Consider the following 16413-nt stretch of genomic DNA (forward strand, 5'->3'; position numbering starts at 1 on the left):
CCGTGTCCATTATCTAACAAAACTGCCAAGTTGAATTGCAAGGATTTGGCCTTCTATCAAAAGAAATAAATGAAAAGCTCTACATACTCATTTAAAGCGGGGTTATTTTTTCAGCGAGTTTTATTTTGTCATTGACAAGCGGGTTTATTTGGACCAGATGGCGTCAAGATAGCCGGTTAATCTGTGATATTAGAAATACTATTTCATGTTTACAATATCTATGGAAATGGATTTAACTGATGATAAAATGTAACTTAACAGCTTGCAATAATTACATGAAACTGATAAAACTTGCAATATATAGCACAGATAAATTGTTTGCTGTAACAATAGATATTAAACTAAATGAACTGCTATAGGAATAATCTTACAGCAGGTTGAAATCGATTTCTATGTAGTTAGAAACTATATTACTTGCAGATACGTTTGAAAACTGATACAAATACTGTTGAAAAAATTTGTTTAACTGCTGACAGAGGCTTTATAAATGTGTACAAAGCTGCTTTCATGAAAAACATTGTTTGTTAAAACCCATAAGACTGGTACAAACTGTTAGAACAACATGTATAGTTTCAGGCAGTAACTGTTGGAAACGGATAAGATTTTCTAGGGAACAATTCAACAACCTACACTTACTTTAGGATTCAAATGCCGCGAAAAACAATTTGCAGAGATTGTATGAATCAGATTAAATTCTAGTAGAAACTCACTGGAATTGGTTTGGTTTAATTAGTTGGCATTTATTTGCCATGAACTTGCAATCTTTATGGAAGTTTTATTGCAATGACGCTGTTATAGCAGAATTCTGCCATGGCAAAATAGGCACTTCATTTCTTTGTTGTAACAAGGCTGACAGTAACGCTTAAGAAAAAAAAATAAAATGTTTTGATCAACAAAATTAATTATTGAAGCCTTATCCCTCATTACATATGTATTCAACTGCAATCTTTCAATAGTACAAAAGCTGGCAATGAATTTTAGAAATAGAAAATATAACTCAAAGTAATATTAAACAGTTGTTATACATTACAATTTTACGTTATTTAAGCGCGTATAGATATAGGCTGAATTTGCCAAATACCAGAAAAGAAACCGGCGGCTATTTTCGATAGGAAACTAACTGAAAAGATGTAAGAAAGACAATGGAACATATTTAAATGAACTTATATAAATAATATAAGTATTAGAAACAAAATTTACCTCGAAATGAATAAAAATATGACATGAGTTGAACTGATTTTTGGTAAACGCAATTATTAAACTAGAGGCAATTATTGCTGTAACTGCTATATAAATACAAATGAATATTCCCGCTGGTAGAAAGTTCATGAATGAATCTGTTTTCAGAAATAGGAAGTTAACTACATGTACTGGAAACAACCGTTACGATATCAAACGCGTACAAATGATGTTTTAGAAATACTGCGCTTGTTATTGTATTACATTTAGAAATATAGCTGCACGACTGGTAGAATATAAAGGAAACTGCTTATACTACCATGAAACTAGAACAAAACACGATGTAACGATTGACAGAACTAACCGAAGTCTGTCAAAACTGTTAAATAGTATACACTTTCATCTCCTACAACTGGAATTTGTTTAACTGATATAATGAAATCAGTTTGGTAATGATAATTTCAACAACATTTTGTTTAGGATAAGAGCAACAAAAGTTTCAGCAGTTAGCAACAGTTTCATTGCAGTTTCCGGCAATATTTACCCGATGTAAATAGTCAATTATGACAGTTACCTACTGTTACTCCCGGTAGATAAAACATCAATAATTCAAGTGATCCAAGTACATGTACACGATTCACTCCTATCACAATAAGACAACACAAACAAACATAAACGAAAAAATAAACAGAAAATAAATGCATATATTTAGCATATAACTAAAATGTATTTGTTGTTTGATTTCTGAAACAACCCGTCGGCTATATTTCACCTCAGTTTTCATGGCTCTATGGCTTCGTTTGGGTTGTACAGTTCTTCCAGAAAATCATACCTAACCTTTTTCCTTTGATATGTTTTATATATATAAGTAATGATAGTTATATTTATTCAATGATGCATTTATAAAAGGAGTTAAAGCTTAGGCAAAATTGTTATTATTAGTACGGAAAATACAATTACTGTTACCTCCTATATAATCGACTTATACAGGATAACATGCTAAGTGGACTAGGAAACGAGTGACGTTTTTCATGTCAATATAATAAGTTTGAATGAAATACAATGTCACTAAATTAAAAGTCAAATAGTTCCGTATCATAAAAATATTTTGATATCTCACTGTGAAATTATATACATGTATAAAATATACAATGTATAAGTATTAAAATTCCGAAATCCATTACAACGCTATACCGTATATCAAATTTTCAAACCTTATTACACAATCAAGTTTCACATATTTATGTGATTTCATACCGTCTAATGAGTCCGAATTCAGAGAACTGTAAGTTATATATACAATTTAGCTTTATGCTTTTAAAATGTGCCTGTCAAATCCAACACTACAATTTTAAGGTAGCAAGAGGCTCGACTGAATATTTCGGGCAAATAGGTTTATGTATAGAGATTCGTAATTCTTACACGTTTAAGGATTGAAGTAAAACATCTTTATGCCACAGACATATTATATAAACAAAAAGTAATACTGTTCAATATAGTGTGATTTTGTCTCTCCGAAGTGCGCGATCAACAGAAAAATATATATCTGGCCAACCTACTGATTTATAGCGGACTGATTTAAGTGTTACGTGCTTCAAAGTTCAAGTGTTTTATGCAACAACTTACGTCAATTGATTTACAATGTATTATTTACAAAGTTAGTTTAATGAACAATGTCATGTTTTTACATTTATTGAATTTGATTATTTAATACAGAAACATATTCATTTCTTTTATTTTTGTTTGTGATTGAATATTCTATCAAAATTGAATGACATTTGCAAATATTTGATGACTATTGGGTTACATCTTTCAGGTATATGTTTTTTACTCATCGCATTGTAATAATAGCGCTGGTTTAAAAAGTTAATGAATTATAAATTATAAAGGCTAAAATGCTTTTGATATGGTAGAAACTAGATATTACGAGGGCAGAAAACCTGAAGCAAACATACAAACATATTAATAGCAAAAATCATTACGGTAACATTGTTCATAATAAAGTTGCTAGCATTTTGTGATAAGAAATCATTTCAGAATAAAGCCAGCGTATAAGGTATGGATGTAAAATATCTTTTTTTTTACAATATTGCTGTTGGTCACTAATAATGGTAGGTGTTTATTACGCGTAAGAAGCAAATTATTTGCATGAATCACAGGTGATATGAAAATTTAATAGGCGTTTCTTGAATATACTATTTGTTATTTAGTTCACATTTTAATCAAATATTTGTTTCAGATACAATGGCAATGAGTCTGTTAAAACTAGTTTTCTGTGTTTGCTGTTGTGTCATGTCAGTAAGATGTTTAGAGCAAAATAAACTTGTCGCCTGGTCCTCTGAAGAATATAGCTCACTACACAGCATGTTGCTGACAAGCGATGGAGAGCACTTGTTTATAGCTGATGAAAGATATGTATATTACATTAGTCCTGAAAATCTCGCTTTTAAAAGAAATGTCAAGTGTAGAACAACACAAATGATATATGATAAAACGAAAAATCATCTTTTCCTTTGCTGCAAGGGGTTTCCATTTTGTTATCAATGGTTATACGGAATCAACGATTTTGGTGATTATTTTAAGCCTACTATTAGAATTAATGGAGTAAAAGCATTTGTGGCAACGTATGCTAAACCAGACGACAGAAAGCCCAATGATAACTTTCTATTTATCGGATGTCCGCATGTAGAAGGTCAAGAAAAGCTTGGTGGCAAATGCACAAAACCTGGTATAGCATGGTATTTGAACCATGGAAATGACAAAAGTGTTCCATGGTTTGGATTTAAATCGTTCGATAAAACTCCAGTTTTGACAGACGAGTTCATTGATGCGTTAACTGTGGATAACTTAAGATTATTTTTCAGTAAGCAAACAGTGAAAGCAACAGGAAGGAGGAGAAGTCAGATAGCTCAAGTGTGCCAACATTTCATTCAAAGAGATAACAATTATTCAACACCATATACATATGCTGATATGCAAGTGCAGTGTGGACAATTAAAGGAAATTAAAGCAGTAAAAAAAGTCGTAGTAGGAACAGAAAAGCTTTTCGTGATTGTGTTCTCTGACAATAGTATTTCGGCTGTTTGCGTTTTCACAATGGAGAATGTAAAAAGAAAGTAAGAGTAATTGTATAATATTAGCAGCCTATCTATCTATCTATCTATCTATATCTATCTGTTGCATTATATGCTTTTTTAAAAGGTGTGTACAACAGTAGCCTTAAATTGTAGTGTTAGTGCTGTAAAAATTTCACCATGCTTTGTTTCAGTGTTGCTACATTTTCTTTCACTTTGGAACCATAGTGTTTATTCAACCTTTTGGTATAATGAAGGAGTTCCGCCTACGGCAATATACATGTTATTACCTTTAAGGGGACGCAGTCTTTGAAATTAGAAAAAATGTAGATGGGGTACGATAAAACTTGTCAGTGAAAAAGTACAAAGTTTCGGTATATGATATGGACACACTTTCAACTGTTATGAGTAGACAATGGAACGCACATCGAAATAAAGATAAAAATAGTTTAAAAATGAAAGATATTGTTGATCTACATATGACTCATTGTGAATATCCAGTCATTTATTTATCTTATGTCACAAAAGTTAATATCCATTAATATACAACAGGAATGTCAAGGACCAAATCTCAACACAAATACAGTTATCCTCACTGTTATGCCATTTAAACTGTCTTGGAATTTCCCAACGTACTTTTCATTAATTTGTTTCTGCGTGTTGCAAGAGACTGCTGTCATTCACGTAACAGTATCGGGGTCAGACATTTTGTAAATGCAATACAATCTAAACGTACTTAATTAATTATACTGCAGTTCAAGAAAATAAACAAGTAGGATGTTGTATTAACAACTATATTTACTCTTTTTGGAGAAGCAGTCATTATTTATTGTACTTGTTACTGTTATCCAAAGCCTCACAACTGAAAGGGGTAATGACTTCGATTTGGGAAATAGTCCGCTGTAAGTTAAATGTTTTGGTACAGGTCAATAAAAATTAAAACTATAATTCAGATACTAAAGTATTTAAGATACATGTATAAGGTTTGAATAAAATGCATTATTTGACAAGAAATACTTAACATCGATAATTTTAAAAAGTACAAGCGTTCTTCCAACTATGTCGCCTTCTATTCTATGATTAGAGGTACCATACGTCCGGTGGAGTGATACATTTTGCAGCGAATAGCCGGAGTAAACACCATGTAAATTAACTAAGATTAACCACTTTTTCAAGATCTATTTTAAGTGATTGACATTATGTTTTTAACTCACCAGACCACAGAAGTATCTTTGGTACCTGTACTGAGCTATTCTTTTTTCTTAGAATTCACGCTTTGCTCCTGTAATGCTGATCCCACTTTGATTTTTTTTTGTTAATATGTCTATCAATGAGAAAATAATGGCGTTCATCCTAAGCTGAGATGACGGCCATTAAATTTTGACCTGTTTAAGCAAAGCCGGTACTTTAGAAAGAAAAACTCAAAAATGCATGTACATTTTTTGTTACACTGGTATTGTACAAAATATGTTCCTTCGTTATACAAAAGCTGATACTTTGTGTTGGCTGTACTTTCATGGAGCCTTTATTTCACTCATTGCTTAATATGCTTATCAACAACCTACTGAATATTACAGGTGTAAATGAGCTTTTTTTTCAATTTAGGAATAAATATTTTATCTACCCACCATCAATTACTTTAAAATTCACCCCTTCCGCATTTCTGTATGAAGTCTGAAAGCCCTTAACGATCAAGCTGGCCAAAACAAGGCTGCTTCCATTCTTTACCTCTATAGAAAAATCTTATATCGTTTTATATAGGTTATTTGCTCAGTTATTTTTAAAATTTTTATATATTTCCGACATATAAACTTAAGAACGTCCACGATTTACAGCTACATGATATTAACCTTGATATATTACAGGTTTGTTGAAAACATTAAAGACTGTTACAGAGGCATTCGTGTATCAGAAAAGGAGGACTATATCGACTTCCAACAGTCAAGTATCCCATGCAAAACAGCAATTGTGAGTTTATCTTAAAATATATATTTTGTTTTTGTTTCAGACTAAGCTTGTGTACTGAATATAGAAAATAATAACAACATCTTACCACGTATTTTCTCGGTAAAAGCATGACGATAAGTTTCATGTGAAAAGTATTAATGTAGGGTTTCAAATAAAGAACGGACAAAGATGGACTGATAAACTAAGAAGTGAGTGTGTCCTTACTGTGAATTAGAAAGGCCTAATAAACGTTTTGTTTATAAACTCGATATCATGAACACTTGTGTTTTAAAATGAGTTACTCTGTATCGTAGCGTTATGATAATAGTTTATCATTTAAGGTATTGTTTGTTGGAGATGCGCTGACTTAAATGTAATAAATCATTTTAATGAGTCCCTTATTCTTGCATGTAATTGTAATCAATTGTTTTCCAATTGAGAGTTTAAATCGTTGTTTCATTAATGTTAATATCTGAGGACTAATAAAGCTTCCGGGTAAATAGGAGTTATTGAGAGTTCATTTTCGTCGTTTGATGAATGCTTTGACTGTCAATGTTCTGCCCAATAATTTATTACCGATCAAACATAATACCAAAAGTTGTCGCTCCTGCCCAACGGTAAAATCAGATCGGACCCATCGTCGATAAGTTCCTCTGTTAGAGAAAAACTTGTGCTAATTTAGTCAAAAAAGTACACACAGAAGGGGACAGATTTCGACATCAACCGAGAATATCTATCCCGTGACGGAACAGGCGCTATCCAGATTTTGACCTCTATACAAGAACATGAAGGCCAAAAGCAAGAGAAAGGAACTCTCTTCATCGATTATTCCGTAAAAATTATCTTTAACAAACAAATATTCTGACACGAATTTTCTTACTGGGAAGAAATTCGGCAAAATGGTTTATATAAGATAGAGAACCCTATACAAATGCTACAAATATGTCAAAAACTTACATCTTTTAAAATTTATGATGGCATTGGAAGATAAGCCATGACTGATGATGAGTCCGATCGAAACTGCCACCTATTGTCTTAAGTGCAAAAACAACCATACCAGTCAATACTTAAACGGAAAGCTCGCAATCGTAGACACATATCATTGTGAGATAAATCTGAAATATTCTACAATCATAAACCAGTGAGTTAACAATAAAGTGTTAAAAATGTCAAAGACGCAAATGTGTGTGGCTTTAACAGACGAATCATGTCCGTAGAATTTCGGTTATCTGAATATATAAATGTTTTTCATTGTTGAAAGTAACCTTGATGAACACTATATAACGGAAATAAATAAAGAATTTATTAACAAGCATATAAAGAGTAATATCTGTTTTATAGAAACAAACACAAATATTCGAAATATACAGAGCTCCGCTTGAGATTTAAGTTATATAGAAAATGATTATTTCTAGTTAATTTAATGTTAGTATGATCATAAAACTTTATGTGATATTTAAAAGCAATCCCAAATTGAGAGTTTTTGAAATACTGAAAAAGTATCAACCAGGAGAGTGTCAAAATACAGAAAAGTACTTATGATGTGAGTTTCGTATCAGTTGTTTGTTATTTTACTTTTAAAGACGCTTGCGGTAGTTTTTTCGAACGGGTCGATATTTACCCAAACACCGTGCCATTTTGGTTGTTTCTAATTAGCTTACCGTACCCATACCGTACATCCGTATTCGTAAACTATAGGTTTTGCTCGGACAATGGCGGAAACCTACATCATTCTATGACATCAAAATACTTCAGAAACATGTAAAATCCGCTTATCAAGAAATCTGCCGTTTGATAATTTGATATATCTCTAGGTCATTTGCACAAACAATTAAAGAGTTTCCGTAGCATTTGTCGAAAAACCTTTAACCCGCGTTTTTCAAACATAAAGGGGTGATTGGCTATATGGAGTATACAACCCCTGTTGCTTTTAAGATAAATATGGTAAAGGTAAAGGATGCAGCAGCAAACATGATTTCTTCTTATAGAAATAAAGAAAACAAAAGTGAATCCAGTCACACTTGCAGCGAGTTTATTCCGGATGTTTCCCAGGTGATCTCCCTGGGGCCTTGGTAACTATCTCTGCCTTTAGCTCTGGACAAATACAGAATATTGTCAAGAGTTTGGCTGAATATGTGCCCTTGTATGAAATAAAAATTGATTACGTATTTCGTACCAACATGCGTTGTATAAATGCCCGCCACACCCCGCCTCGTTGTAATTTGATTTAAGCCAAATCTAATACGATGACCTATTAATTTTCTTCTTGTTTTAGATTAGGTAGACATAGCCAAATGTGTGTGCAGAGTTTGATTTAATTCTATTATATAAAACTCGATATAATAGCAGAAATACCAACGTAAGATTGACAAAAATATGAAAATAATACCCATTTTGTCTGCTGAAAAAGTATTCTCTTTTACAAAATCAATTTCTTTTGATTTCCCTGAGCATGTTTCCACTAGATATTTGTTTTCCGTTGTAAGAATGCTTAGATATCAAATTTATACTCATTATTGTACTTTACTGAATTTTATTTTCGGGGTATGGAAATTTTGAAAAATGTTAAAAATACAAAATGTAGCACGATATCTAAGGGCTAATTAAATTGAAACAGTGCCGGTGACCTAGCAATTATATTTCTTTTTTCAATACATCATAACATGATCTTGTTAATAAATATAGAACATTTCATCAAAATCTATTTCTGGGGAAAAAAAAAACGAAACTGTAGCGAGCGTCTTTAAGTTATCAATACCAGTGTCGCTTGCGATAAATTTCCGTGATTTCGGGAAAAGAGACGGTATTCGTTAGGTAAGTGTTCATGTAACGATAACTGTGAAAAGTGTAAATGCAATATGCATGCGCACCGTTGAACGAGAGCCGTGAAACGAGAATTTACTGCGCCTGCGCAGCGAGAAAAGAAACGATAACCGTGAAAATCTGAATCGTATCATTCAATAGAGACATTATCATCTATTACCATAACGGATTTGTGTTAAGGTCGAATTTTTGTAATAAGTCAATAAAATCAGATTTAAGTGATCTCGTGAATTAAGGAAATCTCAGCGAAACTATGAATTCCCTCCATTTTACTTAAAATGTAAAACGATAGCTTATAAGTAAGCAAATTAACCACAGAAACTTATAGAATATACTTTCAATAATATAATCAATCGTTTTTCTGAACATGTAATCCTTCAAATTCTTTTGTTTCATCATTAACATACATTGGTTTTATTCATTTAGTTAATAAAAGACGTTCTAATTTATTGTTGTCTGCATATGTCAGTGATATATATTTCTCAGCTGATAGATGATTTGTATATGAATATGAACCACAAAATATACTTTTAGGGTAAAGCCTGTTCGCTATATTTAATTTAAGATAATTACATTTATATGATTTTAGGTGACTTTTAGGCACATATAGCCGGGTGCTGTATTATTTTGTGTATATGTATTGTAATACCTATGCACATGTCACGTTAATAAAACATATACTTACTTACGTATTATCAGCGGCATAATTCCACAATTCAATTTATCAATAAGATTTTAATTTGCGATTTGCTTTTGCTAACAATTAAGGAGAAGTAGATTTTATTTAAATGATCTGCTTACACATACTCCAGAGATATTTTTCTTTGCCTTAAGTGTAAAATGTCACAGTGGCGCGTGAATTGAATTGAAAATAAACAATAGTATAATTTTCAAGCTTTCTCGGTGACATAAACTGGTCAATAATCTGCATTGGAAGACAGTTGTGCTTCACATGTTGATTCAAACAGTAGTTAACTATCTGTCAGGGGCATGAGAGGATTAAAGTCATAAAATTGTTAAGTGTGTAAAATTGTTTTAAGTGTGTATTTATTTATATTCACATAGATTAATTACTTTCGTTCAAATCTAAAAAGAGAGTGAGTTACTATGTTTATAAGGTAACTCCTAATTTTTGAACAACCCGAATTTAATGTGCTCGTGCTCGCGTTTACGCAATGCCTACAGTCCTGAGACATGCCTTCTCATGGCGCACAGTTCTGATAAGCCCTTGCCGCCGTCATACACACAAAGACAAAGATGCATATACTTTTAGATGAAAATCTTGAAACATTATCCATTTTAACTATGAATTGCGTATAAAATCCTCTGTTAAATGATTGCGTATAAAATCCTCTGTTAAATGATTTAGGCTCCTAACTGTGACCAAACAGATTCAGTGCTTCAGATTAGCCTATTTGATTGTGCATGCTTGCCAAATCTTCATTGCGCAGACGCATATCTGCTTGTAGGCAGCTACGCGCCTGCAAGCAGACTATGATTCGATGATTGTTCCAACAGTAAACACGTGTACATGTTTAACAAAAAAAAAGAATCTTTTGTTATTTGAAATAAAGTTTTATTGCACATGTGCGAGTTGTCGTGAGAAAAGCCAATTAATTTCTTAAGTTCTCCATTACCGATTCCGTGAGGATATTTTCTTTTAAGCTTATTAGTAATTGAAATCGTTGACAAAGACACGCATTGCCAAACTCTTCTGAAGCTAGGACACATCGTTTGCTAGCTTAACACATGTAGCATAAACAGGTACTATTTATGAAAGAACAGCTTACTAAAGTGCAAACGACGATTCAATGCGAATTGGTGATTATGGTATCATATACATTAGATATAGAACACTAGCTTTCCATTGAAAATGTTTATATATCGTTTTATTATATATAGCTGTTGAATCAGATTTAGAATTTCGAAAATAGAAAAAGATGCACTTGGTATAATATATTTGTTACATCTTACAAAAAATCCCGCATAATTCATGATATCTAAATTTTATTTGCTATCCTGGTATTGTATATTGTCAAAATGTGTTATAAAAAGTATCATCCTAAATCTGTAACACACCCAGAAGAAGCACCCCACAACTGTAACATTCTATAAAACCACGAAAAATTAGACCCACATTTATTTTTGTACCTCGTGTTATAACTGCATGCCTAAAGAGGGTCTTTCTCGATGCAAATGAGCACAAAATATGGTTGAAACATATTTTAATCAACTTCTTTTAGTTAATTTTCTATCAAAATTTCGGATTTTGTCATTAAACGCTTGATAGACATGAATATACTGTGTTTCACGTGTTAAACCATGTCTCAGCAAACGTACATACCACTGATCTAGAAAAACAATTTTACTTTTGCAAAAAAGAGATAAATATTTACTATTTTTTTGGCAAACAAAACACCAACAGTGATTTTTATCCTCCGAATGCTGTAACGTTATCCAGGAATACTGTAACAGTAGCATCCTAAATCTGTAACATGATATCCTCCACAACCGAGTCTCGTGTAACAGTTCCTCCCCCGTGCCTCTGGGAGCCCAGTAAACAAAGCTCAGGCCATCTCAGACTCAGTTGATGAATCCCTGGAGTTGTCAACAACATGACTCCATCCCCTGTGTAATGTAACTTACCCTGTGCCTAGCCCGGTTACCAATCCCAATGACTCAAACTCATGCGGGAGTCCGGGCAGGCTTACAATAGACAGTGACCCTCTGTCAATATCAGGTGATGATTATCACACTGGTATACCCATGATCAACAATTAGGTAAAATTTGTCGTCTTATCGGTAAAATTATCCCCCTTGAAATCACCTGGTAGTGCGATATCGATTTTCATCTGGTTGATATTTTCCAATAGAAACAAAGAAGGAAAAAAAGTTTGAACAAATATTGTTTTAATTAGAATGAACACACAATATTTATTATCCTATTGAAGTGTTCGTCATTCTTTTCTCTTTACAAAGATATAAAAATTATTTATCTAAAATGAAGAATTAATGCTTCCCTTGGCGATTAAAAACATCACTATCAGTCTCTGTTTACGGCATATAGTTACTGAATAAAATAAGCAAAAACCTGTGATACGTATCTTATTCTTTTCCCTGTAGCCACTTTATTCATATTTTGAGAATATTTATTATCCTATTGAAGTATTCTACAGACAATAAACTTTTTATATATGATTTTATTTTGAAATTATTTTAATGTCTTCTTGCTTCCCTAGACGTTTAAAAGTTGGTGATTTTTGTATTATTTCTTTATTTGCCGTGTCCGTAGTATTTCCGGACGCGCGCGGAAACGCACGAACTCGCCCGAAGTTTAGCTGCCGATGATACAGAAAATATGTTTGTTACAGTATAGTATTAAGTGATAATAACAGTGCGGGAATAATTTCAGTTATATTAAGGCGAACCATAGTTTTGGGGAATTACAAGCTTTCCGCAAAATAAATGTTACAGAGAAAGATGCTGACGTATCATATGTTAATAAATAAAAAAAATATAAGACATGATGCACGTTGCAACTATATATATTTCTTTCTAAACCACTGTCTCGTATTTTAAAGATTCGTTTAATTATACTTATACCCCTTAGTTTAAGTTTTAACCATAAATATGTTATAAAGAATTTATATAATGCAACATTTGAGTAAATTGTTTTCAGAGCCTCTGAAACAGCCATATTAAAGCGCTTTTCAATAGTTGTTTATTACCAATTAATAGCTTTTTGCAAGTTTATTGATTATCAACACCTTTTTATTAGGGGATTAGGGACGATCAGGTCTTTTTATTACACAGATAATAATCTTCTCGGTGACTGCGTAAGAGCATTTTGAAAATTGTAACATGTTTAATGAACGAGACTTAAATACACAATAAATATTTTTTTTCATAAGATAATGGGACAGTGATTGAGTATTTACTTGTATTTGATTAACAGTATTTTTTCCTGAATACAGGTTAATTGTTCGATATTAAAGTATAGATATATAGAACACGTGTTAAAAGTTCGCCTAAGAGTGAAAATATTATACTATAGAAGTTTTGTGACAACATTGTGAAAAATTGTCGTTTATTGATTTATTAGTTTATTCAAAGAAGTATAAAATACATTTTTATTTTTTTTATAGCTCTTTGGTTTATTGTCTCTCCTGAAAATTATTATGTACTTTCTCTGCTCCATATTATATAATGCTTTCACTTGCTGTAGGCATTGTATTTATGCAATAAATCGAAATTGAATTGAACTGAATGTACGCACAGCTAATCTCAAGAAGGTATAGCACGCGCTAAAAGATATGAAAAATCTGTAATCCCCGGTTAATGTAGTAAACATATTCGTGATAGTTATTATGAATAACCTTTACACTACATTAGTGTCACTTTATCCTAAATCTTTTCTAAAAGACTTTTTTCTATGGTGTGCTTGTTTTATTCTTAGGTTTTCCACTTTTTATTTTAAAAATCTGACATTTATTAAATCAGTCAGTCAGTCCCTTTTGAGAAACCTTGAGAAGTCATAATTCGCACATACTTTATTACACGATGACTGGCTCGGGGGCAAATAGGTCACACTTCCAATTAACAGGCTCTGGTGTCATAAAAAGATACCAGAACAGAACAGAACAGAACATCTCGTTTATTCTCTCAATACATGTACACACATGCAAATATGAGGAATTTACAATAGACAATATGATCTATTACGAGGCTACCATATATAAACACATCAAAGTACAGTATATCAGTTATAAACAATTAATATTAAACACATGCTATATGCACAATTCATATTAATAGAAATAATAATCTGTAAATATGGAGGAAAGATTACATTCTAATTTCTAGCAATTCGTAGGATTACCTTTACAAACTTACAAAGCTTCAAAAATTCTGATTTGTTGCTAGTACACATTAATTTTTCTAATTTAAACATATTCGGACGTCGATAAAAATATGATTTGATAAATTGTCTTCTGGCATCGGAGAACTGATCGCATTCGAATAAATAATGAAATTCATCCCCAATTTTGTTTCTACATGAGTTACAAGTTCTTTCATTTATTGGTATTCTTGACCAGTTTCCCGTTTCAATAGGTAAGCGGTGATTCCTTGTTCTAAATTTAATGAAATTATATAATAGAGAGGGTTGTAGTTTGGATAAATAAGGTTCAATACCAAAAGAGTTCTTAAATACTCTGTAGAATGTGCTATTGCTTGAATTTTCAACTAAAAAACCAATTATTTAAGAATAAATCCTGTAGTTTTTGTTTAACGGTCATCTTTAACCATTTTGCATTCGGAAAATTTTGATCTGTCCATATATTAACAAGGCCGCATTTAATCAAAATAGATCGAACATTGTATAACCATGGGTACTTTTTTTAAGCATTTCAATAGGTATGGTTTCTGTTGATTGTAAATAATTTTTATGAACTGCAGTTGATAATTTGTTTGGGGTGTCTCCACCTTCAGTTACACAGAGCCTGGACCAAAACGAAATTATTTTTTCTTCTATATCTATTGACAATGGCATACATCCCGTTTCACCATAAACAAAATAATTAGGAGTAGACCTTTTTAATTTTAATACATATTTTAAAAATTTTAATTGTACACGCTCTATTAAATCTAGTTTACCAAAACCCCATATTTCAGCTCCATAAAGTAAAATAGGTCTGATAGTTCTGTTAAAGAGATCTATTTGTAAATCTATTGGAAGGTTAAGACGATTGGAGTTTTTAATAAGACTATACATTGCCCTAGTTGCTTGGTTTGAAATATGTTTTTTACAACTAAGAAAAGAGCCATTTCTATTAAAATACAGACCAAGATATTTATATTCATTCACGACCTCTAGGGCTTCATTTTTAAAAGTAAAATTATATATAGGTTGTCTACCTTCAGCAAAAACAACAATTTACCTTTTACATTGTCAAGTATGTTTGCTAGTTTGTTTTTCTGTTCATTTTTCATCAGTGTGTGACAATATGTTTTTCAAATGTTCATTACATAGCAAAATTAATTTTGACAAGTTAAAATATGATTAATAACAACAATAAAAAACGCATTTTACATCTATTTATAATAACTGAAAATGAAATTGTCAAGTTTGTAAGCACTTTTAAAAAATATTTTTTTTTTCCTGCTTTCTATTTTTTAAGATAATAGTAGTTTCACGTACATGTATGTTATGCTCGCCAAATATACATGATTTTGTGTATTTATATTTGTTTTTATGTCTCAGTTTCTTTAATGTAAAATATAAAGAAGATTATATAGTGTTGATCATATTTTCATATACTATGCCAAAGAAGTATAAAACACTTTTTTATAGCTCTTTGTGCAAAATAAAAGAATAAATAACGTAGTGTCTTCTTTTTTCCGCTCCTTATTTTACATTATTGAAAGACAGAATTAAACCAAGTTAATGACTATATTTGCTGTTGTTGTTTTACCGGTACTTAAAATTGGTGTAAAATAAATCACCTTTCCCACTACGTTTTTACAGGAGATCTCTAATCTATAATCCTTGTTTTTTTATGATCGGCACCTCCCGTGATACGATAAGCGGAGATAGCCGAACCATAACGATCTAAAAAATATCCGATAGTGATCGATATTTAGCTAGACGGTCGAAGGGAGACAACAAGGTATAGCGTTGATCTCAATAAACAAGGAAAGATAATAGAATCGATGTTTGCCCAATTCTTCAGTATGCGCCCCCAGAAGGTGTCGGATCAATTGAGACACCGCCAATTCCCAGTCTGCCCAGGTTAAACCCAACACAAGATGGTCACAACAATCGGACCAATAATGTACTTGAGGATGATGATGCTGAGTCAACACCCTGTGCAACGGGTCATGAGCACCCTGGTGCACCGCCCCTTATAAAGAGCAGTTCCCAGAGCTTGGCAGTCCATCTAAGCCGGCTACACCCACCCTACCATGCCTGGTAAACAATGTCTACCACCATCCTGGGCAACATGAACCATTACATAACGGATCACCACCCTGTACCACCAGTGCACCGTCAACAAACATGTCGGTGCAAGCTGATGCTGAAGGACCATGGCCAAAAAACACAAAGCAACAACTCCAGTGCCCAACCCTGCCACTATATGCTTTGTTGCTATGACACTACGCACGGTGGCATGCGTATTCCCCAAGCAGAGGATACAAGATATATCCTCAGCTTTCATAGCATATGTAGGGGGGTCTTTCATTAAGGACCCGTCCACCGAGGGAGGATGCCCCTCTTTTATGACACGTGAAGACAAATTGGATTTGACCGAGCAATTTACATATGAAAGATATGGCTTCGTGCTAGAGCCGCTGAACGCAGATAAACGCTCTAGCCCGAAAAAAAAAGATA

At 32.5% G+C, this 16413-nt stretch overlaps 1 protein-coding gene across 1 annotated transcript in view; it reads left to right on the forward strand.

Moving 5' to 3' along the window:
* The first annotated feature begins 3418 nt into the window (after positions 1–3418).
* Positions 3419–16413, forward strand: part of LOC128548522 (plexin-B2-like) — a 54387-nt gene continuing 41392 nt past the window's right edge. Inside the window, exons 1-2 of the mRNA XM_053523618.1 lie at positions 3419–4295; positions 6119–6221. Coding sequence (XP_053379593.1) covers positions 3424–4295; positions 6119–6221 — 975 coding nt within the window. The 5' untranslated portion in view covers positions 3419–3423. The remainder of the gene's footprint in view (positions 4296–6118; positions 6222–16413) is intronic.

The sequence above is a fragment of the Mercenaria mercenaria genome, chromosome 14 (assembly GCF_021730395.1).
Source record: "Mercenaria mercenaria strain notata chromosome 14, MADL_Memer_1, whole genome shotgun sequence".
Lineage (NCBI taxonomy): Eukaryota > Metazoa > Mollusca > Bivalvia > Venerida > Veneridae > Mercenaria > Mercenaria mercenaria.